We start from the raw sequence: 27609 nt of genomic DNA, 5'->3' as shown, positions 1-27609 counted from the left end.
GCAGATCATATGATCAGCCTTCTGTCTCTTGGGGAGTCAACCCAAATTTTACCTTTTACAAACATTGGTGTTTTCAACATAGTTTAAAATGTCTGTGAAACCAGTGTCCGCCGTTTCAATGAAGGACATGCTGAGGGATATGCCTGATGAAAAGATTGGTAAGTCAAAGAAACATTCACATTTTTATCACTATAATTGGATTGTATTTATTTAAAAGCAAGCCTAGCCCTATCACTGTTGAGAATGATCAACTTATTAATAAACATTATATTATTTAGAATATACATTTAGTCCCTTGATTTTAAGATTGTACATTTCTATAATAGCATATGGATGGTAACCTAAAATGGAAATTGATCAAATTTGGCACTTAGCCAATTAACCCTTTGAGTACCTGAGTTTATGGATCTACAGATCACACTCTCATCTACCCTTTTATCTCCTAGTATTATGTAATTGTATCTCATCATAATCTATTTGAGAGTTCACATTATTAATACAATTAGATCTTCTGTTACTTGGTGCGGAGGGGATGCCTCTGTCATATAATAGTGAAATCGTTTGTAATTTGTATGCTATCTTATGATCAATGTAGAGTTCAGTAACAGGAGGATATGTTAAAATTTATCACAGGAGTGATATTAAAATATTTTGTAGAATTCCATTAGTAATACATGTATCAGTAACCTAAAAACATATATATCATACAGATTAAGAAGTTACAGCTGCAGTATAATAAGCAGCAACCACGAAAATAAAATCAATGGACCAAATTATTGATTAGAAATATCTAAACTATCGAATTGAAAAACATTCTAATTATAGTAATTTACAATTTAATCTAATTAATTATTGTCGGTTAATTTAACGGCTGCATTTGCCATGTTGATATGAGTACCTATGCGTTATTTATAACTCAATCTGTAAGTTTTACACTTGTATCGTTAAATTATTACGCTGCATAAAAGCATATCTGAACCAAACTATATTAATTTAAAATCCCTATAAAGTAATGTCTTTAGTTTAATGTAGGTTTTTTTTATTGTTCGGTAGTTTAGATAATCAGAAATATTGATGATTTTTTGCCCTCTTTTACTTAAGCCTTATTACATTTTCAATTAAATTTTAAGTAATGAACAATTTTTTAAATTTATTACTATAAATAACAAAAAAATTTTATCAGATTTTAAATAACAATGCTGTAAGTCTACATGTAATGTGTGTAATGATAGTGATCTTTCATGAGTGGTTGTAGAGTGTTGGTTTAATGTATTAAATCTAAGAAACATCGTATTTGTAATGTTGGGCTACTATTTTATCAGGAAATAAACATCATATGATTTTTAACTTGTGAATTGCAGTATCAGTTTTATTGCTTAAAGCAGAACCTTTTGTAATTAGTTGTTAATTTGTGGGGGTTTTATATACCGTGAGATGTATGGGCTTATTGAGTTTTATCTTGTTTTGTACTTTGTATTTTTATGTAATTAATTCTAACAGTTTGATAAGAAACTTATATGACAAGATAATGCAACCAAATCAAAGATAAATAAAGGAGCAGGGAAATCTTATTTCCTGAAAAAATTATTATTTTGTTACTGAATTAATTATTTTAGATCAAAAGAACGATTATGTACTAATCTATAGGGTAGCACTGTACGAAAGGTGCAAAACTAGGCCTTGGTAATTTAGAAACACTTCTAGAGGTAGGTTGCTTGAGAACACAACCCAAATAAGTTTGTATTTCATCTATAGGTAAATTTAACTAAGTAAGAGCAATACTTTATTCAGATTTTATCATTGCTGGCCTAAAATGACTTAAATTATAAAACCTCTGTAGTTCTTTCTATTTTTAATCGAATCTAAAATAGTTGTTGATGTTACTTTTACTAACCTATATAGATTGAATAGTTCATTCATATAGTTTTGTCACAAAGAAATCAATTGTCAAAATCAATCAAGTAGCATTACATTAAGAGCCCTGTGACAAAATACCCTCTTAAAGTGAGAACATTTTAAGCATAAAATGTACCTCTTAGTTCCAGTTTACACTCTTTATATAAAAAATGAGTGGCAATTGCTTTATTAAATCAACATGGTGCGATTTTAGGATTCCATTACAATATATAATCAGACTCCTGTAATAATATTACTAAACACGGTTAATAAAAAGTCTGGAGGCCCTGTTAATATGGTAATGGTTCACACTAGAAACACTAAACTCTGTACACTTTTATGTCATGTTATAAAGTACTTTTTGAGGATTATTATTACTTTGTTCACAAACCCAAAATTGGGGATTTCGGGGGCAACTCAAAATTTTTAAATGATAAGCCCCATTGAGTGACCCCTCATTTTGTAGGTTATGGTTAAAGAAAACTAACAACACAAACTGGAGGTCTCTATATTAGCCCAGTACAAAATGGTGTTCAATTGAAAGTTTTAGAAGTCAGAATTAACTACTACAACCTAGGCTTGAATAACCTTTTGGAACAGCTAAGATTTTTAAATTTTAAGTACCACTCAGTGATTTTTTATGTTTAAGGTTACAGGAAATCAGAGATTTCTTTGTAACTTACGTATTTAAATACTCAATTATTGTAACTGAAGAAAAAAAAATGCCCCCAGAATTTCCATTTGTTTAGAAAACATTACAAAAAAATGTAATGTTTATCTAATATAAAGAAAACAGTGTGTAACATATGAATGACATTTTTCTGTATTCTGTGTAAAGTAATGCTTTTTGAATTTTTTGTTTTTACAGAACTTATATTGAATTAGTAGGCACTACACGCACACACTGTAGTAACTAATAATTTATTGATATTCTTGAACATTAACTAATAACAGCCTTATGAAGTTCGTTTTCTGTATTTTTGAGATGGACATAGTATAATACAAACATAGGTAACAAGTAGTTACTTAACAAAAGCTTCTGTGGCTCAATTTCGTTTTATTAAAATAATTCAAAAGTTATGCTACAGTTAGATTTACAAAAAAAAAGATACGTATTTAAAGAAGTGGTAAAGTATACATACTTTTCATAGATTACCAAACTCTATGACACAAACCATAAGGGACTCATATTGAATGAAATGGAGGTGGACTGTGTGTGTGTGTTGCTCAAGTGACAAAAATAGAACTCTGCATCTAGTATATTTATAACTCTGTTCATGTTTGTGGGATTATACACCTTGTGTATTAGGAACCCAATAACAATGATATAGTCTCTCAATTGTTAATAAAATAAAACCACTCTATATGTTGTTTGAATTATAATTTTATATAATACTTTATAGTTTTAATTAGCTCTCAAAATTGTTCCTTGGCAAAAGTCCAGATCTCCCAGTTGTAAGTATGATTCTTGTTGACTGTTTGGATGTTGTTTTTGGCTTTTGTTTTCCTTGCCAAGATATGTTGGATCTGGAACAAGTTTAATTTTGATTCCAAGAGTGAAACATGTATTGCCCTGCACATAAAGGTATTTTAACAAATATTTAATACTGTGTTATGTGAGAACAATAGACTATTGAGTTTTGTTTTTAAAGATTGTACTCTGGAAGTAAATATTTGATTTTGAGATCCTATCATCTGAAACTTAATGAATTTCTCTCATTATTGACAAATATTTGTTTGGTTTTGCTGTTACATAATTGTCATAAATTGGATGAAAAAACAGTTTTTTCATGGAATATATTGAAATACAGATGATGTGACATTGGTTTTTCTTTATATATACCATTAGAACTCTCTTTAATATTTTTTTTAAATTTTATTAAAGTATGTGAATATTTTCCTTCATCTCTTAAGCCACTTTTAAAATCCATACAACATGTTGGCTAGCTATTTATTTTCTCTATTCCATTTAACATAACTAATTCTCCAAACAGAAAATTGGACATAGATTTTAGGCAATAACTTGCATAAATTTTGCATTAAACTATTTATATCATGCTCAATTTGTATGATATGACACAAGAATGTCCTTTTGTTTTATTGAATGTCCACCATAAAAACATGTTATACTTAAAATACACCATTTCACAAATTTATCAAAGCCAATAATCTCTTACTATCAAAGTAAAAAATGAAACTGTCTATTTTGATTATGAAATTTTAGTCAAAATCTAATTATATTTTTAAATTTCAATATAACAACAATAATATTTTATAAAAAGTAGTTTTCAAAATTTTGTATTTGGTGCATGGGAGAATTTTGTTTCTGAAAATTGTTAATTCCTCTTTCTAGAAGAAATTCTTCCATCAATTTCAAGGTCTGTTTGTATTTCAAGGAAAATAATATCATCATTGTACTTCTGAAAAACAGTCATGCTGAATGACTGGCTGGTAATCTCTATACTGTCATGTTTCCAGTGTGAAAACCATTCAGTCGTTTAATGAATCAAAATGCACTTGGTATATACAGTGGTATAGTGGTGTTAGAGCGAGCGCACATGTTAATGACTGAAGTGCTGGTTACAGCTGCTGCCTCTCTCAATAGTTGGAGATGCTGCAAACGTGTTTTTCAGAAATCCACTAAACGCTCAAGCTGGTGGTTTAGTCTACAAAACTGGTGACAAATGTAACTTTTGAATTGTTTTCTTAGAAATGTGCGTATTTGCAAATATTTTGTCGGAATTACTGGCAAGTTTTCTACAGATCTGCCAAGTACGGCTTCCAGAACACAAAACCACCATAATATATGAAAAATTATCCTTTCTTGCTTATGAAGTATAATGTGAACTTGTTAACACTTAACTGCCTTAATTTCGAATCGATTAAAATTAAACTTGGTAGCCTACTCATAGTACTTACACGTGTCTTCAATAAGTTCGTTAGCTTGTATTATACAACTAAAAGTTTAAAGACCACAGCTGTTTATATTTGTACAACATTTTTATCAAAACTATTCATATTTTTTACATCCCTTAAGGAATCAAAATGGCAGTCATTCAAAGTTAGAAAATGAATGGTTATCTCAACTATTAGACATTGTAGAGAAAAATGGTAAATTACTTTAGAATAATAATAGTTTTGTTTATTTTGAGGATTCATACAAATCTTTGTCAATAACTAACTATTAACATGGTCTAAATAGCCAAAAGCCTGGTCAACACACTATACTAGATGACTTTCTAGTTATAAGTATGTTCAATTAATTTAAAATAGATTATGTGATAAAAATTAATAATGGAATAAAATACATAAATTTATTTAAACTACTATACAAATTAATATAATAATCTTATATTTTCATAGTAGAATATATAAAATTATTACCAAAATATTGTAATTTAATAAATGTGATAAAGGTATGAACAGTTCCTTAATAGTATATTAACATTGATTCTAATTTTAATTCTTTACCCTAAATATAAATATATGTATATATCCTTATTCATTAAATTTGTATGAATGGCAACTGCCTAGTTAAATTTCAATAAAGATTAAATTACAAAAAGTAATTGCTCTGCCGGGACTCGAACTCGGATCTCTCACATTTAAGATTATTACTTTTGTGTTTATATGTATAGTATTTTAAATTAATTTTAATAGATATATATTTATAGTATGCTGTTTGTCAATGTCAAATAGTGGTCGATGGAGATATGTGTAATATATTTGTTTACCAATACATTTCCTTAGTCAGTAAACTATTGTAATGAAACATTGATGTATGTGTAGACATGTTGGCTGCAACCAGCGTGTTACAGCAAAAAGCTACGGAGATCAGAGGCCAACGTGTCAACTGGCAATCATATCTCCAGTGAGTGATTCTTATAGTCAATACGTGACATTACCTCAGTGCACTATAGCACATCACTATAAACCAACACAACATGGGTTTTACAATTTGAATTTAACATAGACCTATTATGAAATATTTTCCACAACAATAATGTAATTTTTTGAAATTAGGCTATATCTATGAACATATTTTAAAGTTTTAATACCAATAAAATACAGTTGGAAAATTATAACTTTTGGAAATTTGAGAACAAAATATTTTATTTGTCTTTATGATTTACAAAATAAACAATAACATTTTAAAATCCCATTTTCTGCTTGTCATATGTTATTACGATTGTTATTTTACTTAGTACTTTTTATAATTTAAAGATATATACATATTAAAAGGGTAAGTGTGATAAATAACCTATATATTATTGCATAATGTTATAATTAATTGTTGCAAAGATTTGAAAAACTATTATTAAAAACTATTTCAAACAGATATTTGCAATAGTTATTCAATTGATTATTTTCATCTTTTTGTAATGTACTGAGAATTGCTCTTAAAATACAATACAAAGTTATAATCAGTTTTTATTTTTAAAGGACACATACACAAATATTTATATAAACAATAAAGAATTGTATTTGTTTAAAACATTTATAAAGAATTTGTATACATTTGTCCTCATATTTTATGTTTGATTCAAGTTTTGTTATTATTCATAATTATAAGATACTTTAAAATATAAATAAACTTTATATACAATATACACTACCAGTACATAAAAAGAAATTTAGCTCTTCAGAAAACACTACATTAGTAATAATGCTCAGGCTACTGCCTACTAATAATGAAAAATGTAGAATAGACATACTCGTGTAGTACATTTAAAAACTAATATTGTCATTAGCAATGTCATCTTTACACATTTAATTACTCCAAATAAAAGTTCATTAGAATGATGTTAGATATACTAAAAAGATAATCATATAAACATGTTCTTTCGCCAAGGCAATAGCTGTGGGCTTACCTCTTAAGCGGAAAAAACATTGCTTTTGCAGAAGCCTCTTATTTTAAGGTTAAACACAATAGAGACACAAAGGTTCTTTTAGGACCAAGTGCACGGGTCCTAGAATCATCCCTCACACAAAAAAAAGCAACAGCCAGGATAAAAACTAACAGCTTAACTTTTCTGAGCAACTGATTCAAAATGTTATGTAAAAAAATGTAATAGTAACAATAGTATAAGTTTTAGACCTTGTTTACGCCAATCACAATTGTTATCAACACATAGATAACAATACAGGCTACTTTATGTTTGATTACTATTTCAGCTGTCAGATGAAAATATTGTCACAATGGCACAGACATTCAGACACCAAAGAGGAATAAATAGCAAAACTCCCATACATGTTTAGATAAAATAGTTAAATATTATCAAAGTAGAATTATTGTACATAGTCATTGCTGGCACTTTTTATATTGATGAAATAGTTGACACTGTTTACTCAAAGGAATATGTGGTAATTAAGTCTGACAATAAGCAAGTAAATAAAATAGTACACATTAGTCATATGTAATTTTGATGTGTGTAGTTGTAATGCGAGTTGCAAAACAGTAACGTCAGTAATATAATGTTAGTTATATTTCAACTTTTGCAATTTTATTTCAGGTCTCAGATGATAACACAAGAAGACTTCTCATTCATCACATCATTTGATAATGCAGATGCTGCTGGACGTGAAAGCCTGTTGAAGGATAAACGTACGCAGTGCGCTAAAACCTTTCTCAATCTGCTGGAACATGTGTCTAAGGATCAGACCATCCAGTACGTACTGGTCATGATCGATGATATGCTACAGGTACTGTGTTGCGTTTTTCATGTTACTTTTATTTTTTTAAAGATTTGTTTCATATTTGCTATATTGTCTAGTGAATGAAAAGCTCCTCATTGTTCTTATTCCAAATGAAAACAAAAACTGGAACATAACTGCACTCTGATTAAGTGCTGAATTATCATGGCTGCCAGAATGTAACATCACCTTGACGTCTCGTAAAATATTGAAATTTTGTTTCCCCTCGTTAGCGTTTAAGAAAAAAATAACTGATCACACTCTGCAACATTTTGTGTTAACACATCCATTATACAAGGTAATGTCAATACATTAATAACTGGCAACAATACAACAATGATACATTGTAAACAGCTGATTTAGTATATGACGTAAGCATTAGTTATATAAGTTATTGAAACTGAACACTACTCCGGATTTTACAACAAATGGATGTCTAGTTTTTTATGAATTATTCTTATAATTATACTTTGCAATACTGTTCTCTTTTAAAATTTATCATAAGTGAAAGAACTGTTGTGTATGTCAGAATTTTGAGTGAAACAAACATAATCGTTGAATGAAATCGGTTGTTGTTTGTTAAATTCTGCACCTAAAATAACCGATTTGTTGGCAGGAGGATCGTACCCGGGTGGAGATTTTCCGAGAGTACTCAATACGGAAGCGAGAGCCGATCTGCGGTCAGTTCCTGAACTTGCTGAACGGCTCTGATGGTTTCATCATTAACATGACAGCGCGTATCATCGCTAAAGTGGCATGCTGGGGTTCGGAGCTCATGGAGCAGAAGGATCTCCAGTTTTACCTCACCTGGCTCAAGGATCAGTTGACTATCAACGTAAGCTTAAGTTTGACATCCAGTTAGAAAATTGATGTAGGGGACATCATTCAAACAATTCTGGATAGACGTTACTTGCTGAAATAGGATCATTAAGTTCTCCTCTTAGTAGATTACTTCTTTGAAGTTTTATAAAAATTATGTGAAATATTAGCAGCCACTAGCCGCCATTTTGTATTTTTATAATAACAAATTATTATGTTTAAAAATTTAAGCTAAGCGCAAAGGTTGAACAGATAAGAGAAAAATAAAAAATTGTGTTTTTTCTTACATATTAACAAAAAAAGTGCCTGTTGAAAAGTTTTAAAGTCAAATAACAAAAAACAGTATAATTATAAAAAATACACCAGATACTGACGATTTAGTAATTTTTACAGAAATTCTAACAGTATCTTTTGCAATGAAATCTGTCAAAGGATAAGCAAACCCTATCACTTTATAGGTACGCTTGCACAAGCCGGGAGCAGCAAAAATTTTGTCTTTTGATAGGCATCAACTGTTTTAAGTATGTGTTTAAGAATTTAACAAGATAATAACTATTTTTATAACAATTCCAACGGTACTTTTTTCAACGAAATCCATCAGCGCATAAGCGAGCACAACCACTTTAAAGATACGCTTGCACAAGGCAGGAGTGCCAATCATTTCACAGTTGACAGTTATCTGTTGATTGTTGCTCCCGGTACGATAATTGTTTCAGTTCCTAATTTAGATTTATATCATACTTTTCGTACTAAATTTACATCCTGTTTTCTAATAATCATATTTATTTACAGTAGTAAACCACAGTATATTAAAAGAAAATTTAACTCTCATGTTTGTTTTCAAATTTTAGCATGAGGTTTGTTGTAGAATGGTAGCCTACAACTGCCGGGCTTGTGTAGGTTACGTTGGGGGTCACTCAGATTGGAAAACAACTCCTTCCTTTAGTGTCTGGTAATTTTTACACTTTCCAGATTCATGTAATTTCCACCAACTTCATTTGGGATGATTGTTTTGTTCTAAAATGCAATGTACTTCAACGTTTATCTTTGTACTACGATCCGTGCTTGGCTGCCAGTTAGTTCTTTTTGTGTGAGCTGGGCAATCGGAGAGGATTTCTTAGATAGTTGTTTTAAGATAGTGTTTAAGACTATATTCTGTGTGTTGTATTGTTGCAGTAACCAAACGTGTGGAACAAATTTCTTATTCTCGACGGATCATAAAAAAATGCCTTCTGTAACAGTGCTATTATTCCTGCCATAACCATAATTCTTAAGTTTAATTTATTGATCAGCCATATCTTGTCTGATCAAAATTTTCTGGTACTTTGGAAATATAATTTGTCATTTCTGTTTGAACGATTGACTTTTGTGGAGTATTTAGATGCTGAGGTTCATCTCTATTCGGTACGTAGACATGGTGGTATTTATTCGTAGGCAGAAGGAAATGCAGTTCCAGCAACTCTTGTTCAACCGTCTCAACTACCTGGTGCCTTATCTGATAATCATTTGGTTAGAAAACAATTAATTTGAAGAAGAAGAAAGAAAGAAACTTTATTTCTCCAAAATAAGTTACTTCATTTACACCAGCATTACCAACAATAATGTTAACAATATATTACTACATAGTATTAAACATAAGTAAACACTATTGAGAGTCTCGGATGCACGGGCTTGACTTGATACTTGTTGATAATTGTTGTTGCAGTAGATCACATTTATCCAGACTAATTTACTTTCCACCCATGATTATTACATCATGGGTCTTATACATCTCTCTAACATCTTTTAAACTTATTGCCTCAAGATCAGTTAGTGGTTGTGTTACCAAGACACGTCAGTCCTGCTTTAGTGTGGCTGTGATGTTAATATCACAGACTTACCTTGTCAGAAGCATATTCTAAATCCAGCTTATCTACATGTAGATGCTGCAGAAAGACTGTTAGTATTTGCAAGATTTTGGCTGAGTCCTGTGTGAAATATGGGTTCCAAGAGTAGTGACAAATCTCAGTATGTTGGTTGTTCGAATTGGCAGTGGTTGCAGATTTACGATGTAACCTTTTGTGCGTTACAGGATTATTCATAGTTTTAAGAGACATGTTTCAAGAAAGAAAATTGGGCTCCATTTAGTGTTTCAGTATAACTTATATTATTGTTGAATTGAAAAGTTTTACAACCTTGTAAAAAAACTAAACCAAAATGTGTAGAATGTGAGAAGATACAAAACGATAGATTTTGCTTGTTATTAATAACTTTTCACGGATGGTTACGGATATATCCGCTAAACACTGTGTAGCAAACAGTAAGTAACTGAAAATCATACCAATTTATTTTTAATGTAAACTGTTTAACACTATTTATTAGAGGTATTTTACAAAAATATAATCTCCAAAACACGAATTGAATAGTTATTTTTAAGGAAAATTTGTTTTGTAAATAGGCAACAATGCAATGGCATATATCAGGATGCCTTTTTTTGCAATAAAATTGCCAAAATTTACTTGGTGCAATTTTCTATCACACACTTTTTTTTACATCAAAATGTGTTAGGAATCATGCTTTTGTTTTTGTCCCGAGTCTAAAAAAATGACATCTGTTGCCAATATTCAGCAGTCCGTAAAATATGTTAGAATATGAATGAATATGCAACAAAAAGTTACTACTTTACCTGAAAAAAATAAATAAAAAATCATTTTTTAAACTTGTGGTGAGTTTTTGTTTATTTGTATTTTTATAGCCATGAAATTAACGTTTTATTTATTGATATGTAATACATGTAGGAGATAAAGACTATTCATGCACTTATCAACAGCACTATATACACCTAATTTGTTTTCAACATAATTATGTATTAATGCTAATGCTAAATGTGTTGAATGCAATAAACACAAATTTATGTTTATGTTTTATAAAGTTGTACTAACAGGAAGGTTTCCAACCTAAAATTATCAGAAAATAACTAAAACATTTTTCTACACTTTCCACAATAGACAAGTTATTGTCAACGTATTATTTAAATGGAATAACACACACAATCTGTATAAAATCCAGGAGCATTTTTTAGTCATGGGAAAATTCTTGTTTAATATTTTTTTAGCGGATATATGATTACCAAACTCTATCTCTAAAACCAATGGTAAATTATAAATAAATATAATAATTAATCAAAGTAATCCTAATCTTCAATATTAAATTTTTCAAAAATCATCATACAAGGTTCATAATTTAATATTCAAAATGTGTTTTACTTCAAATTTAAATTCAAAGCACATTTAAATGGTTTTAACTCAGATTAATAATATAATAAAGCTCTGCTAGAACATTTTAACTTATAACTTAAAAATAGTTCTTATAAACTAATTTTGCTCTTAAATAATGTGTATGAGTATTTATTTCAACTTCCATTCCATAAGTGTCAAAAATAATATTCAGTTGTTATGTCTAGTTAAATTTTAATAGTATAGCATTATATTAAGTGCTATGATGTGTAATTTACCAAGCTTTAAAACTTAACTTAATTTGCTTGCCAGCTGTATACTAACCAAGATATGTAACTTTTAACTAACAACCCTTTAGTGATAGATGTATGAATAGTTGATCACCCCCCCTCTCAACTAAATGTAAAATGTTCAGTGTAGCTTAAACGTTGTAACTTGCTTATCACTTTTGCACTGTCACATTGCTCATTCACCTATGTTTTTCAGGTCCAAAAATATTTAAAAATATTTCTTATTTTTAAGTTCTTCTCAAATGTATAAAGCATATTATCAAAAATCATGATACTTGAGTTTTCTTTAAGTAGTTGTGGTCAATAAGGCAGCCTTTATCATATTTAACCCTTCCGATAGTTAGAATATTTATATTTAAATTTGGGTAAATTAATATTTTAGAATGAAATAACAACAGTTTGATATTCATATCTGATAATAACGTAACTGTTCCATGTTCTTGTTGATAACTATTTACGTTGTCATCTTGTATGACTGTTTGGTTATGTTTTGTAACTAAATTTTGTTTGTACTATTGTAAAGTTTCACTATAATCGTGTGAAATTAAACACTATATTAAACCATAGTAATAAGTAATGTATACATCAGAAGTAAATAAATAATGCTAGTCAAATGATTGGTTTGTGATATTTTTGCATGAATGCATATGGTGACTTTCCTGTGTAGCCTATTTCTTTTTTCAAACTCAGTTTCAACGTTGTAAAAATTTAGCTAATAAAATGAAATTTCAAAATTAAATATCTTTATAGTTTTAATAATGATAAAAATAACTGAAATAAATTGTAAATTCACATTACCTCATGACGACGAAGGAAAATATTTAAAGTTTTTCTGTTATAATTGTTCGGTAGAAATATAAATTATTAAACATCTTGGATAAAATATTAAATTATAGAGAATATAATGAAGAAAAAACTCAAAAAAATTGTGAGGTTTCAGCATTAAGAATTGTTTATTACGAAGTTTGTTGCTATTCAGTCAAGGAACTGAGAAACATCGGTCCCAAATGGACACTTATGCTTGTTTCCAAAGTGACAGAATATTTAGGATCGATAAGGTTGGGGTAGGGGCTGCAATTTTCTCATAATTCCATATTACATCCATCACGATGGAGGACACAATCTCAGCCATGTCACCTTGGAAGAAGAGGAGGCTAACTCTGTTCTGGCTCCATACACCCAACAGGCATCCTCTGCAGTAAACTCTATCGATTAACCCATTTCATCCCAATATCTCAAAATTTGTGGTTAGATGTGTCACTTTTGGACATCCATTGGGTTTCTCAGATTTGAGTGACACATTGGTTTTTGCAATATCCAGTGTAGTTTCCACTGTAAGGTATAGAAGAAGTAAACCCTCCTTGGGTCTTATAAAAAAATTGCATCCATTTTAATAAGCTACGCAAAATACTTGAAATAGGTTTCGGTCTCTTTTGATTTGTATATATAAATTTCAAGCAGTCTCAAAATTTTTGGAAGAAATATCAATATTATATTCGGAAATATTACAGTTATTATAAATTATTATTCGGACATATTAAAGGTAAAAAAACTGTACATATTTTGAGTAGGCAGATACTTATTTACAAAAATTAGGAAAATATTGATTGTTTTCAATTTGATAACTAATATTTGGTTTTATTTTCATTGTAATAGTCAGTGTTATCTCTAATAATTAATTAAAAACCGTGAGAATCTCTGTGAGATAACTTATTTCTTTCTGTCATTATTGTATTGTGATAATTTGCTACTTATTTCTTACAAAGGGGTTTTTGATAGGAAGAATTTGAATGTAATTTTTACTACTACAAAAATTATTAGGATTTGAAAGTGGCATTACAGTATAATAAATAGACTAATATAAACTTGTTAAGATATTTCATCTGATCTGAGCAAGTTCTGGAGTAAATGGATAGTATTCATCTACTCCCAGCTTATCTACATTTACATCATCTACTCTGTTCATCAAAGGATGTAAGGTTTCTTTTGTCACTGCAGTTAAATTAATTACCACCAATAAATTAAATCACCATTGACTATTATTTTATATTCTGCATCCTTGTAGAATCAAACTATTTTTTGCATTTAATTGTTTTTAAGAGTGACTTCAATAATACTATTTTTATGATTTTGAATTTTGTTATTGACTTCTTCTAATGTGCATGGATCCACATTACCATTAGCTACTAAAAAACCTGCATTAAACCATGACACTGTTTAATCTTCAGGAAAATCATATACTATTGTCACAAATATAATCAACTTATACAAAATATTAAAATAATAATTTTATAAGTCAATCATTAATAAATATAAGGGAATAGTTAAAAAAAGTAAAATATTTAATCACATTTATCAGTTTTTTAAGTACCGTAAGCATTTTATTTTACTGAGATTTTTGTTTTTGACATGAACTACTACCATAATTTTAACCGAACGATTTTCCATCCTATTTGTATGTGACAGAAGAAACCTTTGTTGACAACTTAGTCTACTTGTTTCTAACACTAACTTAGAGACCTTAGCCTACTTTTCATTTTAACAAAATCTTTCTCTGGTGGTTGTCCTCAATTCTCTTCCGTGTTTTGTAAGTGTACGCGTTCAGGCTGCGATGTCTTCCCTGCAGATAGTCTAGCGTCTCCTCGCTTGAGTTAGGGCAGTAGCCGCTCGCTTTGTGCGCTCTCCTCAGAATGATCGTCTATCAGAGTTTTTCTTTTGTAGTTCAAGGGTCTCGTCCAGTCACGGGAGAGTGGTGTCGAAACTCCTGATCCCCACGCAGCGTTTGATCCGGTTGTCGCAGAAATTAAAAGACAGGAGGCTTTGGTTTGTCACAGTAGCACTTAAATACTTTACGAATATTTTATTGTGGGTACTTATATGTAAGGATTGTTTCAAATTGGTTGATATTTTAACTTTAGTGCTTTAACTTCTAACAGCTGTTTGTAGTTAAGGTAAGTTTCTGATGCATTCAACTCCGTTATGTTGAACGTTGGCAGTACATAAATGATTCTAAACCAGGTAAAAAAATATTATGTCGAAATGATGAAAAACAACTGAACTTGTGATAATATTTTCAGTTGAGGTAGTTATATAAAAATATTTGGTTTTTCTTTTATTTTTTTAATGAGTGTGGATTTCCTCATTTAATCAAAGTTGTACATTTAATTAATTAATCTAGAAGGCCTCTATCGATTGATGCAGAGTTTTCATACGCTTTGACATCTATAAGAATGAATCTTGGTAACATAATTCACTGCTAAAATGCACAGTCTGTATTACTTTGGCCGCTTTACAACGCTCAACCTGATTAGCTTGCATCATTATTTGTTTTCAACTGTAAAATGAATGGCTTATGCTTCATGTAACATTGAAAAATGTTACAAATATTGGTCAAAACTTTAAAAAAAATCAGTACTTTACACACATTTTAAATGATTTAAAATGGTTTTTGAATTATTTATTGTGAATAGAACATTTTTAGTAAAGATGTACTTGAATTGTAAAATATTTTACGTGTGTGCTTAAGAATATTCTAGAATATACGAGGGCTGTTTTTTAAGTAAGGGCCGTTCTCCCGTACACGGTAGTAGTTCGCATTCCTGCCGTAACGAGCGTGCGCCCCGCCTCCCGGCATTCTTAGCGAACAACTTCATGCCATTTGCAGCTCTGTAGCTAACCTGTATGCATTACTGTGGATCTTTAAAATGTTTAAGATTATCGAATCACCCGCCGCCGCGTGTGAGATTCGGTCAGTGATACGATTTTTGACTGCAAGAAACATGTCGGCTGCTGACATTCACCGTCAGCTTTGTGAGGTGTATGGTGCCAAGGCAATGAGTGAAGGTAAAGTGCGGAAATGGGTCCGAGAATTTAAAGATGGCCGCGAAAATGTCCACAATGAAGATCGCTCAGGCCGGCCATCTGTGATCACGGGAGATTTGATTACTGCAGTTGACGCAAAAATTCATGAGGACCGACGGTTCACAATAACCACTCTCTCTATGGAATTTCCTCAAGTGTCCAGGTCAGTACTGTACAAAATTGTGTCAGAAAACCTAAACTTTAAAAAATTGTGCTCAAGATGGGTACCCAAACTCCTCACTGAGGATCACAAAAAAAAGAGATTAAGCAGTTCTTTGACTTTCTTGACCCGCTACGACGAGGAAGGAGACGACATGTTGAGTCGAATTGTCACAGGAGATGAAACATGGGTATCCCATATCACTCCTGAATCAAAGCAACAGTCCATGGAATGGCGGCACACAACATCTCCAGTCAAAGTCAAAGCCAAGCAAACACTGTCGCGGCGCAAAGTTATGGCAACTGTGTTCTGGGACAGGCGCGGTGTTTTGCTAGTGGACTTTATGCCGCGAGGAATGACGATTAACTCAGAAGCCTACTGCGCAACCCTGGCCAGTCTCCGACGCGCCATTCAGAACAAAAGACGCGGCATGCTGACAAAGGGAATTCTGCTCCTCCACGACAATGCAAGGCCTCACACCGCTGCTCGGACACACAGGAAATGATCGACTCTTTTGACTGGGAAGTTTTGAATCATCCGCCGTACAGCCTTGACCTTGCTCCGAGCGATTTCCACCTTTTTCGTTACTTGAAAAATCATCTTGGCGGGAAGCGCTACAATGACGACGAAGAAGTCAAGACGGCCGTGAACTCCTGGTTGTCAGAGCAGGCGGCAGATTTCTTTGAAGAGGGATTTCAAAACTTAGTTTTAAGATATGATAAGTGCCTTAACAAACAAGGCAACTATGTAGAAAAATAAAGAAAAGTATGCAGATTCTGAAAATAAATGTATTTTGAAAAAAATAATTGTTGTTTATTTACAAAAAAAAAAACGGCCCTTACTTAAAAAACAGCCCTCGTATATATATATATATATATATATATATATATATATATATATATAAATGAAAGAAGAAGTTAACGGAATCATTATGTGATTATTTTTTACTAAATATAGTTTGTAAGCAATGTATTTTTTAAATAACTAAAATAATATTTATATATTCTAGGGGCAGCACTCAAAGTATTAAGTCATTATTTTACACACATAACATTTGGCATGAGTATCTCTGGAAGCAATGTTCTAGAGTTCTAAATTGGTCCAATATATTAAGAAAATTATTTTTATTTTTTAACATAGTAAATAAAAACTAGAATTTACTAAATTAATGCTATTGAATTTTAAAATCCTTTGTAGTGTAATAAACAATTGTTTTGTTAACCACCGACGGGTTTATGTAATTGATAATATGATTGGTCTTTTAGAACAACGAATACATGCAGTCAGTGGCAAGATGTCTGCAGATGATGCTCAGGATCGATCAGTACAGAGCTGCGTTTATCTCCGTTGACGGTATCTCCACGTTACTCAGCGTACTCTCAGGTCGCGTCAACTTCCAGATCCAGTACCAACTTATATTCTGCATCTGGGTTCTCACCTTCAACCCTAAACTGGCAGAGAGGATGAACAAGTAAGCAGAGTGTCATGTAGGTTCAGTGTGTGTTCTTGTATGGAGTGGTGTAACTAGGACTTAGCTTTGTGGGGGGGGGGGGGAAGAATCTGATTTAAGAACCACCACACGGGGAGAATTGAATAAATCTAAATTTAAATAATTTATGTAGGACTAATCAAAGTAAAACATTAAACATTCAACTGTAGTATTTCAAACAAGTTGAATTGATGTTATACGTCTATGCTTACATTTTTTGGGCTGAGGGTGAGGTTTCTATTTCCCTTAATGTCTTACACCACTGCTTGTATGACAATTTTGAAACACTTGAGCAGATTTACATACTATTTTGATTATTTAAGCACTAATACCATATTTTGTTTGTTATTTTTTTTCAAACTACCAAATTAAAATTGCATCGTAGTATCCAGATATCTAATTGGTTGTATCATAATATTTTTCAATTAGTCTATTTTGATTTTTGTAAAATATGTAGTTACTATAATATTAAAAATTTGCCATTATTAGGTAATATTATAGGTATTACTAGGTAAATAATTCTTTTCTTTTATAACGAAAGTTCTTCAGTGAAAAAAGAAATCAGTAACACTACGTTTCGAGATCTGCAATCTGATCTCTTCTTCAGGTAAAGAACTAACCTAATACATTTCTTGTTTCACTGAACGATGGTAAATGTCCAGAAAAATCCTGTTTCCTTCACAATCCTTCCATCGTCAAAAATAACCTTCAAACAAAGAAAGTTGTTCTTTATAAAATTACAAAGGTGGAACTTAACAAAATAAGCTATGGATTATTAAGTAATAAATGTATTAATAGTGTAGGCTCCAAAAGTATTTACCTTAACCTACTTTTTACATGATACTGGAATTGCTGAATCCAAAATGTTCATAATATATACTAAAAATAACAAAAGTGATGAAGGCGTTTTATTATTTTTTAATAGATATAAACATACATGTACAAGATGGGGTGGATCTTGTTTTATATAATTTTTTTCTGATTTTCAATATAGGACCAATATTCTGAAGTTTATGTAATAATGAGAGTTTGAAAACACCCTACGTATTATATTAAATTGGTTGAGGGAAAGTTACTCAGAAAACTATATAATTAAATTTTTGAAATAATTTTGATATGCAACAGAACAGAAGGGTACGTCTCAAAGGAATAAAATAAATGTCGCTTCTTGAAGCTATAACACATATTATATATACTGTATAAATATTTTATTTTTATCTTCAGCCATTTTTATTTGGGTCTGACTACAAAATTGTCTAAACTTTCTATTTTAAATGCCTGTAATTTCATAAGTAAATAAAAAAAATGTTAAAAATGTTTCTGTCTTCAGGGAAAAATAATCTGAAAGTGCTATGATATGAATTTAACATTAAAAAAATATTTTCTAAACCCAAAATTGATTGCACCACCTTAATTAACTTTAGTAGTAGTGTAGTAGCTTTGTTGGCATTCGTTGATTCTGCGGCTGTATCAACACTGTAGAAAGTAAACTGTTAAGTAATATTTTTAGCCTTAAATGTGTTTTACATGTTATAACTTCACATTAGATGAAACACTAATACATTTTGGAATTATATTCCTCATTTAATTTTTCAGATTCAATGTTATTCCCATCTTGGCAGATATACTGAGTGACTGTGTAAAAGAAAAGGTGACTCGAATCATTCTTGCCGTCTTCAGGGTAAGTTTATATAAATATTTATTATTTTTTGAAGTTCATTGCTTATAGTTAGTAACTTCTATATATCGGGGCAGTTCTTTAAAAAAATATTTTTAAAAAACGTACAAAGGTTAAGTAAGAACTGATTGTGTATTTAATCCTAGCAGTTTATCACGTAACGTCTGTTCATGGTTAGCCTTCCTAGGTCATTTTCCCCACTACCTTCCATTACATTTTTTTATGTATCGGCCTGTGCTGGTTGAGTGTGTGGTTGTACTGCTTTGTTTTTACATTTCTTTGTCACCGTATTTATCAATAATTTGGTCGATTGTTAAGTTTGTTCTGCTGAAATTCACCTTCAGCTTGTTGAAGTTTGTGGTAAAGGTGCAATTAATTAGTAGTTTAGGAGTGTAGGAGTTTCTTAGAAGACTGACTTGCCCATTTTGATGGAGGAAATGTTTATTATAAAGAACGATCTGATACCAAAATTATTAGATGAAGAAATTCACAAATATTTTTTAATAAATATTACTTATTGCTGTTAGATAACCCATTTTATGCACTGGACGAGTTCTTCCGATTAAATTATTTTATTTTAAATTCCGCAATGCTACTGGTTGTATTTGAGTATTGTATTTTATGTTTGCGTAACATAAAGATATAGATAATGTAAGATTTATAACTGACTTGGCTATATTTATAATGAAAGCTGTAATGAGACTTTGTCAATGATTTTTATTTTATGGCAATAAAAATGTTGATTGATTGATTGAATAAAACAGGCACTTCACTTTTGAAAGATTATCAGAAATTCCCAAAAATTTCAAGATCATTAATTATTTAATCAAACTGTTACTGACAAATTTAAGCCTACCCCTTGTACCTAAAAAAACAAGGGGGCGGGTAATTTGTACTTCTGTATTTGTATTTGGCCCTATTTAGGCCTGTTGTTTTCAGGCCTATTTTCGCCTGTTAACCCTGGAACTGGCAAACGCCCAATATAGGTCGTTTTAGTCGCATCCTAGATGGCAGCGCCCGATATCGGGCGTTTTAATACGTCTTTTATTTCTCAATATTACGTACTTAAAACACAATCAAAGAGTATTGGTATTGATACCAATCGAAAGAGGAAGGTTCAATTTATGTAAATAATACACTAATAAATAATTTTATCTTTTCATTACACGTCAATACGTTTATAATCTCTGAACTGATTGTTTACATTCTTCCGCGTACTGCGCTAGTTGCGTGCGCAGCGATGAGTCAACTGGTTCATTCGGCTATTGTTATTTCGTCAGCTGCATGGTGTTCTGTCTGGTTTATTGTTTGTTTGAGTTCGTTGTAATGATGGTTGTGTATGTGACACAATAATAGTAAGTTTTTTGTGCGTGTTTACGAAATGGATCGTAATTTCCGCGATCGTTCAAGTGACATTCGAGAACTAGTTGTACACCAAATAAGCAACGATGAGAATTCCGATTTAGACATTCAATCAGAACATAATTAAAAAATATTTAATAAAAATAAAAAATTAATATAAACTAATAGTTACAAGATTGTACAAATCCAAGTGAGCTTTGAAGTTCTTACTTTCGTTGGTAAGTAGCACTTTTGAATGTCACTGTATGATTTTTGTATCGTTTACCACATGTAAAAATAAATACCTTATAAACTATGTGTTGTTTTATTTTTACTCAGAATTAAATGCTCTTCCTTTTTACATTTTGGATTTTGCATATCACTAACAACAACAATTTTACAAATCAAAAACTTTGAACTAACTTTTCTTTTTTCTAAAAAAAATTTTTTTCATGAAGAGGTAGAGTAAGGGTTTTTTTTGTTCTTTTAATTATATTATGTAAAAAATGTTCCTTGAACAATGCTGAATAAAGAAATATATAATATGACATAGGTACTTTATAGTAAACATGTAATAATAAAATAAATATAAGGCAATGTATGAAGTACGAAAAACACTCTGCCACTGAGAGAAATATGACCGCCAGTTCCAGGGTTAATAAGCCTTATTTTGTATTATTAAGATTAACTTTGTTTAAGAGGTTAAATGTAAGAAAGGATTACTCTATTCTATTCTAAATTTGACTCTAGCAGATTGCACATTTGTCACAAACAAGTTTGTGTGTGATTAATTAACTAAGATATTAATAAATTTTCTTCTTATTTTTGTTAGAATCTGATTGAAAAACCTGAAGACAGTTCAGTATCAAAGGAACATTGCATTGCTATGGTTCAGAGCAAGGTTTTAAAACAACTGAGCATTTTGGAACAGCGTAAATTTGACGATGAAGACATTGTAGAAGACGTCAACTTCCTGAATGAAAAGTTACAAGCATCAGTCCAGGATCTTAGGTAAGTAAAAGTATTATCCATTCAGTTTAAAAAGGTTTAAGGATAATTTATATCCATTTTTATTCTTCAAATTTGTTTTTTACTCATGGTGTAATGTTTTGTTATTCTAACTAATAATCCTTCAGGTATTTGAGACAATAAGCCTCAAACTGTAATTTTTTAAATATGGTACAGAAAAAGTAAATTTTTACTCAAAAATGGAATGACTGCCTTCATCTTCTTCACAAGTCTCCAAAAACCATGTGGCTTGTCAAATTAACTTAAAAAATATAATGTGCTGATATTGAATATTAGTATGAAACTAAATATCTTCAACAACATTCAATCATGATAAAGGTTGTCAATGTATTAAAGACACATTATTGTTATGTATGCAATTTTGTGTAACTATAAAACCATGTTTCATGTTCCAGTTCATTTGACGAGTATGCCACAGAGGTCAAGTCTGGCAGACTGGAATGGAGTCCAGTTCATCGTTCCGCTCAGTTCTGGAGAGAAAATGCTCCTCGTCTCAACGAGAAAAATTATGAACTTCTAAGAATTCTGATCCACTTACTGGAAAACAACAGGGATGCTTTGGTCCTCAGTGTGGCGTCTTTTGACATCGGAGAGTATGTCAGGCACTATCCTCGAGGAAAACAGTAAGTTTTCTGTCAGCTTTTCTGCACAGAAGTATGAAGCAGCTAACGCGTAGCAATAATGTTGAGACCGTACTGTTCTAATACTATCAGCTGTACATTCGGAAGCTTTATTACCCTAATATCTGTAGTGAAATGGAAATGGTTACCATAAAAATTACCATGGAAGTAACAAATTGCTGCTATCGTGAAATGTAATCCCCAAATGAATTTATCTTTGCAAGGTCAGATTTTAGAGCATTTCTTTTTTATTTAATATTTTGTGTAGTGTTTTGGAATGCCACTAGAAGAAGGTCATTTCACACAACCAATTAATCTGAAGTTTTACGTTAGACAAACTGTTCGTTCATTTTGCAAATGATTCAATGAACACACAACCAAATTTTTGACACAGCAATCCAAATTTGCAGAACATCTAATCAACGAGAACCATTAAAAAAAAAAAAAAAAAAAAGTAACAATGATAGTTAATTGACAAGTGCTGCACAAATGTAAAAAAGATCCTGTCTTATTTTCCTATAGAATTACTAAATTTATATAGGTACAATTAATTCCCAAATTGTTTATTAAACAAAAAAATTTACACAGTTCTATATTTTATTGAATTGAATTACTCCATAATCTAAGACTAGTCAAGTCAGCTGATCTCTCTCCAAGATCAGCGCTATCGAGCAGGCTTTGGTTAGTGTGTTGCTCTGTCCATACAATGAAATTAAATTTTTTGCATTTCTTTATTGTGGTGTTGAGTTCTTTGTGTGTTTGGTTTTGGTAATTTCAATTTTGACTATTATGTTATGTTTTTAAGAAAATGTAACAACCTGATTTGACAATGGGAGCAGTGTTCCCGAAATTAGTTTAAAATATTGCTTAAAAACTTATATGCAACATTAAGGTATGAAACCTTGGTTAATTTAGTCAAGCATCAATAAAAGAAGGGCATTACTTATAAAATAATGTAATGATACATGTTTTTGGGAAAGAAAATGTGTTCTTTTGGTTAATTTGATACAAACGGCCATTACCATTAATAGGTTAATTATGTTGACAGCTAATATAATTTCATTCATGATTGGTTCAAAACGTCACACTGTAGCAAAACCCTAGCTTTAGGACCAATTTGGTTGGAATGTCCCTTAACTGAAAGAAATATCTTGGGAACAGTATTTTGTGAATGATGATAAAAATTTAAAAATCTTGTAAATGAGTAGCCAACTACTGGTGAGGGAATTTTATTCTTTGAGAGATGAAAAGCCTGTTTGTAGTTATAAGAGCCTAAATGTAGGTGAATTGAAGTTAAAAAGTAAACTATCAAGATGTATATTATGAAAGAGCATGTAAATACATTAATTTAAAAAATATTTAAACGAAACACGAATTGCTCTCATACAAAGTATCTTTAATTTCAAGGAAATGTTATGGTTCATTGTGAATCTGAAATCATTTTGAAATCGCTCTTTACCTTATTACGCTTATTAGACTTAAGGGAACAAACAAAAGCTGACTGACAATCATATATTTTCATTGCATCATATTGTAAATTATTAAGGTCTTGTTATGCTTTTGTGATTGAAACAAGGTTTGGAAGACTTGCAAGTTCCAAAGCACACAAGTACAGTAACAAACAGATCATGATTGTGCATGTATTACATGTACAGCACGTTATAGCGGGTGGACAATTCGAGTTGTGTAAATTCTACTGCTTTCATATGTTCTATGAAAAAATGACAAGAAAGCCTTTAAGACATATGTCCACTATTAAATGTCATTAATAATTACTGGATTGTTTGAGGTTTGAGGGGGAGGGCTGAAGGAGAGGGAGGATATAACTTTATTCAAAATCATTTGAAATGCATAAAAAAATTATGAAAACATCACATTTTTACAAGAACAAATAATGTATTACATTAATTAATATGTTATCCATTAATGTAACATTAGTTAATATATTTGATCCCAAATATAAATTTAATACATAAAAAATAAACTACTCTTTCGCAATTCAGTAGAATTATATTTCCAACAATTAACTTGGATTTATCTATAATTTAATTTTTGCAGTTTCATTTCTGTGAATGATGATAAGAGGTCACTAAAGGCCAAGCTTTTTAGTACGGTATGCTCACTAATCAAGCTACCTTAGATACCAGTAATAAAAGCTACACAGTTCTTTGTTTGTTTGTCATTGATGATGGAAGGATTTAAAGAATAACAGGATTTTGGACATTTGCCATCGTTATATGTTACAAAAGTTATAACACAAAATATCTCACTTTCGCCTGTGCTGGTGTGATTTGATTCTTGTACTCGTGACTTTTATTCTGTGCAGTGACAATGCTTGGACTGGACTCCAAGCAGCTTTTGGGTATGTTAGAACCATTTTCTTTCCCTTCTTTATTTTTCTATGTATTAATACCTCCCCCACCTGACGAAGAGGATAGATTCCAATCTTCGAAATGTGTTATACCTTTTGTAACATATGATGATGGCAGATGTCCGAGATCCACCTACACAGTGTCGATAAAAAAAATGATAAAAAAACTGGACTGATGAATAGGTGATCCATTGATATGAGTAAAGGTTTAAACGAGTAGTTGGGATAGAGATTATAGCAACGACACGGCAGTATGAAACATTCAAGACCATAGCCAAGCACAGCGTCATTTCACCCATCTCCGTCTAGCACATAATTAACAAGTAATTAATTTATCTGCTAGGTGTTGTATACCGTATTGTCAAGGCTTGTTGTTTCAGTGTAATTGAACAGTTGGGTGGCAAACAACTCGTGATGCAGCTGCTGTCTCACGAGGATCCCAACGTGCGCTACGAAGCCCTTCTCGCAGTCCAGAAGCTCATGGTTCATAACTGGTTAGTTTTTGATTGACAGATTTGCTCTGTACTTTTTTCATAATTGTTAATTACAACATACAAAAGTGATAAAATGTTAATTTGTTAATATTTTGTTATTGTCAGGCAAATTTTGTATACTGCAGTGTTGTTTTTCTAATATTTGCTTAAAATACACTTATTTTTCGAATACTGTAATGACTGTGGTACTGTTTCTGACAGATAATACATTGAATAACCAACCATTTAGATTAATATTTTTATTATTTAATTTCTATTAAATATGTAATAGTTATATAATGCAAAAATTACATACTTAATGGTGACAATTCATGCTAAAATTTATGTAGCAAAAATATCATTGTACACTAACAAAACCTGAGTTTTATTAATTTTCAGATAAAGATAAGTTAATAAAATTTTCATATGTAAAAAGCCTAAAAAGTACAAAGGATTTTTTTAAAGTTCATTTGAAAATTGTCAATGTTTTCAAAAAGATTTGGTTCATAAAAATACTTTTACAAGACTAAATGCTAAGTGTTTTGTCAGTTCGTCTGAAAATGTCTAAATGCAAAGAAAAGTAAATATAATTATGGTAAACTAGTACATTTATGTAATAAAAATTAAAATAATGAGAAAATAGATTTTTAACACTTTTATATAGAATTTTTAGGGTAAAAAATTATAATAAGAATCAATTTTTATTTAGGGTGTTAATAATTTTTAATAAAGCACAGCATACACTCTTAAATTGAGGTACACCACAGCGCATGTCTCGAAGGTTCCTATGTTATGAATTAAGCTGTACACACATGTTCAATCAAGCGTGCATTTTGAGACAGCTGGCTACTACTGTAATCATGAAGGAAATGTGTTTGATGCTGAGCTCTTCAATGAAAAGAAAATAGTTTAACTCAGTCCGATTCAATTCAAACATCTATGCTATAAATGCTATCCCTTACAAAGTTCCTACTAGGTGCCAAGTCCATAGCTACGTCCAGTAACTTGTCTAAAAATGCAATGGACAGTCTTCAGTAATTAAAGATATGAGCCCTTACTCTCTTATATTAGAATAAAGTATTAAAGGGCCATGAGTCAATCTGTAATGCAATCTTTATTACTACAGAACAAAATCCAAACACGTACCACCTCTTCAACTTATACATCTTTACAGAAGATCAATGTGGTATTGACGTCAATGTATCACATAGATTTCTCTGTTACGCGCATTAACATGCGTTGCAACGTTCTTATGTGTGCATAGCTGTGTGGCATAATAATGAAAAACAAGTATTGAAGATATTAATAAAATATTAACATGTAACTATTATCCTTTGCTGAGTATAACTGAAAACAGGATTGATAACTTTCAACAGCTAGACAACAGATGTATGCAAAAGACAGTGATATTTTAAACTAACCGATACAACCAACAAAATCCCATAGCAAATTTAAATGTGGTTTTTAGAGTACATATTGTTAAAGAACAGCTATATTGCCCAGATGGAGCTGGACTTCCTATGCATGCTTAGTAGTGTACAATTCACCAAATGTAATATAATTCACAAGGTTTGAATTTATTGCGTTGATAGTTAATTATTGCAATTGCAAAGAAAATTCAAATTAGTTTGGATCTTTCTAATATGGTTATTTTCTATGGAAACCTATGAAAAATATATTAAGGGTGCTATTTTGTTTATCTAAGATTTTTGAAATTTTAAAATTAGTCTACTTACTGTTAAATCGCATATCTGTTTCTCTCCCTATGTGTTTTAAAATGAATTTAATCAAAGATTGAATTTAACCATTGGTTTATTTGTGTCATAGAATTACCTCTCATGTTTCCAACCATCCTTTGGGTTTTTATTGCTTCTTGTACCAATCTCCTTTCAAAACTATATCTTTATCACATCCCTTAAAAAATGTGTCTTTTACCACACTTCCTTTACCAGAAATCCTCACCCCATCCGAGAATATTTTAATTTTAATATTTTGTCAGTGGAGTTAACCTCTGTCTGATTGTATAAATTGATGTGCAGGGAATATCTTGGCCGACAGCTGGAGAAAGAGCAAAGTACCACGACCGGTGGCAAACCTGCCGTTGCTGGAAAGGCCTAGAAATAGCTTTCGGGTAGAGTACTACATGTCTTAGTGGTGGTTTTATGTTCACACTGTACATTCCATTTCGTATGTTTACATTTTTGGATGAGGTTTTTGCATTGTCAAAGGTTGGTTACATAAATGTTTTCTTTGATTTAATGTCCAATTATTTTACACTAGTCAACTGATTGTTAGCCGTAAACATCTCTTATACACAACATGATTGTTGTTTTTGAAAAGTTTTTGGGTTCGTCCAATTTAAAAATGAGTATTCAAACGTATAAAATTTACTTATAATTCGCAAGATCTAGCGGTAGCTGAGCTTAGCTAAGTGTAAATAAAATGTTAATACAACTTATATTCAGTATTGTTTATAAATTATATAAAAGTTTATTGTAAAATATGATTATGTGATTAAATGTTACTTCTGTAAATGTGAGAGGAGTAATTTTTTCCCTCCTTTGTCACATTATACATTTTGCAATACAGTCACAGTTATGCTGTGGAAAGATCGTTGGTTATGTTAATGCAACTTTAATGTCATCTTCATACAGAGTCATGGACAAATAAATG

The 27609-nt window shown here is 30.9% G+C and overlaps 1 protein-coding gene across 3 annotated transcripts; it reads left to right on the top strand.

The window, feature by feature from the left end:
• Window positions 1-27475, top strand: LOC124361873 (V-type proton ATPase subunit H). Of its 3 annotated transcripts, none has more exons than XM_046815916.1 (11): window positions 1-158; window positions 5686-5767; window positions 7410-7599; window positions 8207-8425; window positions 14636-14737; window positions 17201-17406; window positions 19021-19105; window positions 21276-21454; window positions 21868-22095; window positions 24844-24957; window positions 26976-27475. In XM_046815916.1, exons 1-11 carry the CDS (start codon window positions 89-91, stop codon window positions 27052-27054), a joined length of 1554 nt encoding a protein of 517 aa, XP_046671872.1. In that variant the 5' UTR covers window positions 1-88; the 3' UTR covers window positions 27055-27475. The 3 variants fall into 3 exon arrangements, with proteins under 3 accessions (XP_046671872.1, XP_046671874.1, XP_046671873.1); XM_046815917.1 differs by lacking the exon at window positions 1-158 and adding an exon at window positions 3388-3481; XM_046815918.1 differs by lacking the exon at window positions 14636-14737.
• The last annotated feature ends 134 nt before the right edge of the window (window positions 27476-27609 follow it).

The sequence above is a fragment of the Homalodisca vitripennis genome, chromosome 5, assembly GCF_021130785.1.
Source record: "Homalodisca vitripennis isolate AUS2020 chromosome 5, UT_GWSS_2.1, whole genome shotgun sequence".
NCBI lineage: Eukaryota > Metazoa > Arthropoda > Insecta > Hemiptera > Cicadellidae > Homalodisca > Homalodisca vitripennis.
The sequence above is the reverse complement of the archived record's forward strand: the minus strand, read 5'-3'. Positions and strand labels throughout refer to the sequence as shown.

What these genes read in the sequence shown, in the direction of transcription:
- LOC124361873 (XM_046815916.1), top strand. Translation starts at nt 89, where the DNA reads ATGTCTGTGAAACCAGTGTCCGCCGTTTCAATGAAGGACATGCTGAGG. An exon ending in TGATCGATGATATGCTACAG is followed by an intron (nt 7,600 to 8,206) that starts GTACTGTGTTGC and finishes ATTTGTTGGCAG; the next exon opens with GAGGATCGTACCCGGGTGGA. An exon ending in CACTATCCTCGAGGAAAACA is followed by an intron (nt 22,096 to 24,843) that starts GTAAGTTTTCTG and finishes TTGTTGTTTCAG; the next exon opens with TGTAATTGAACAGTTGGGTG.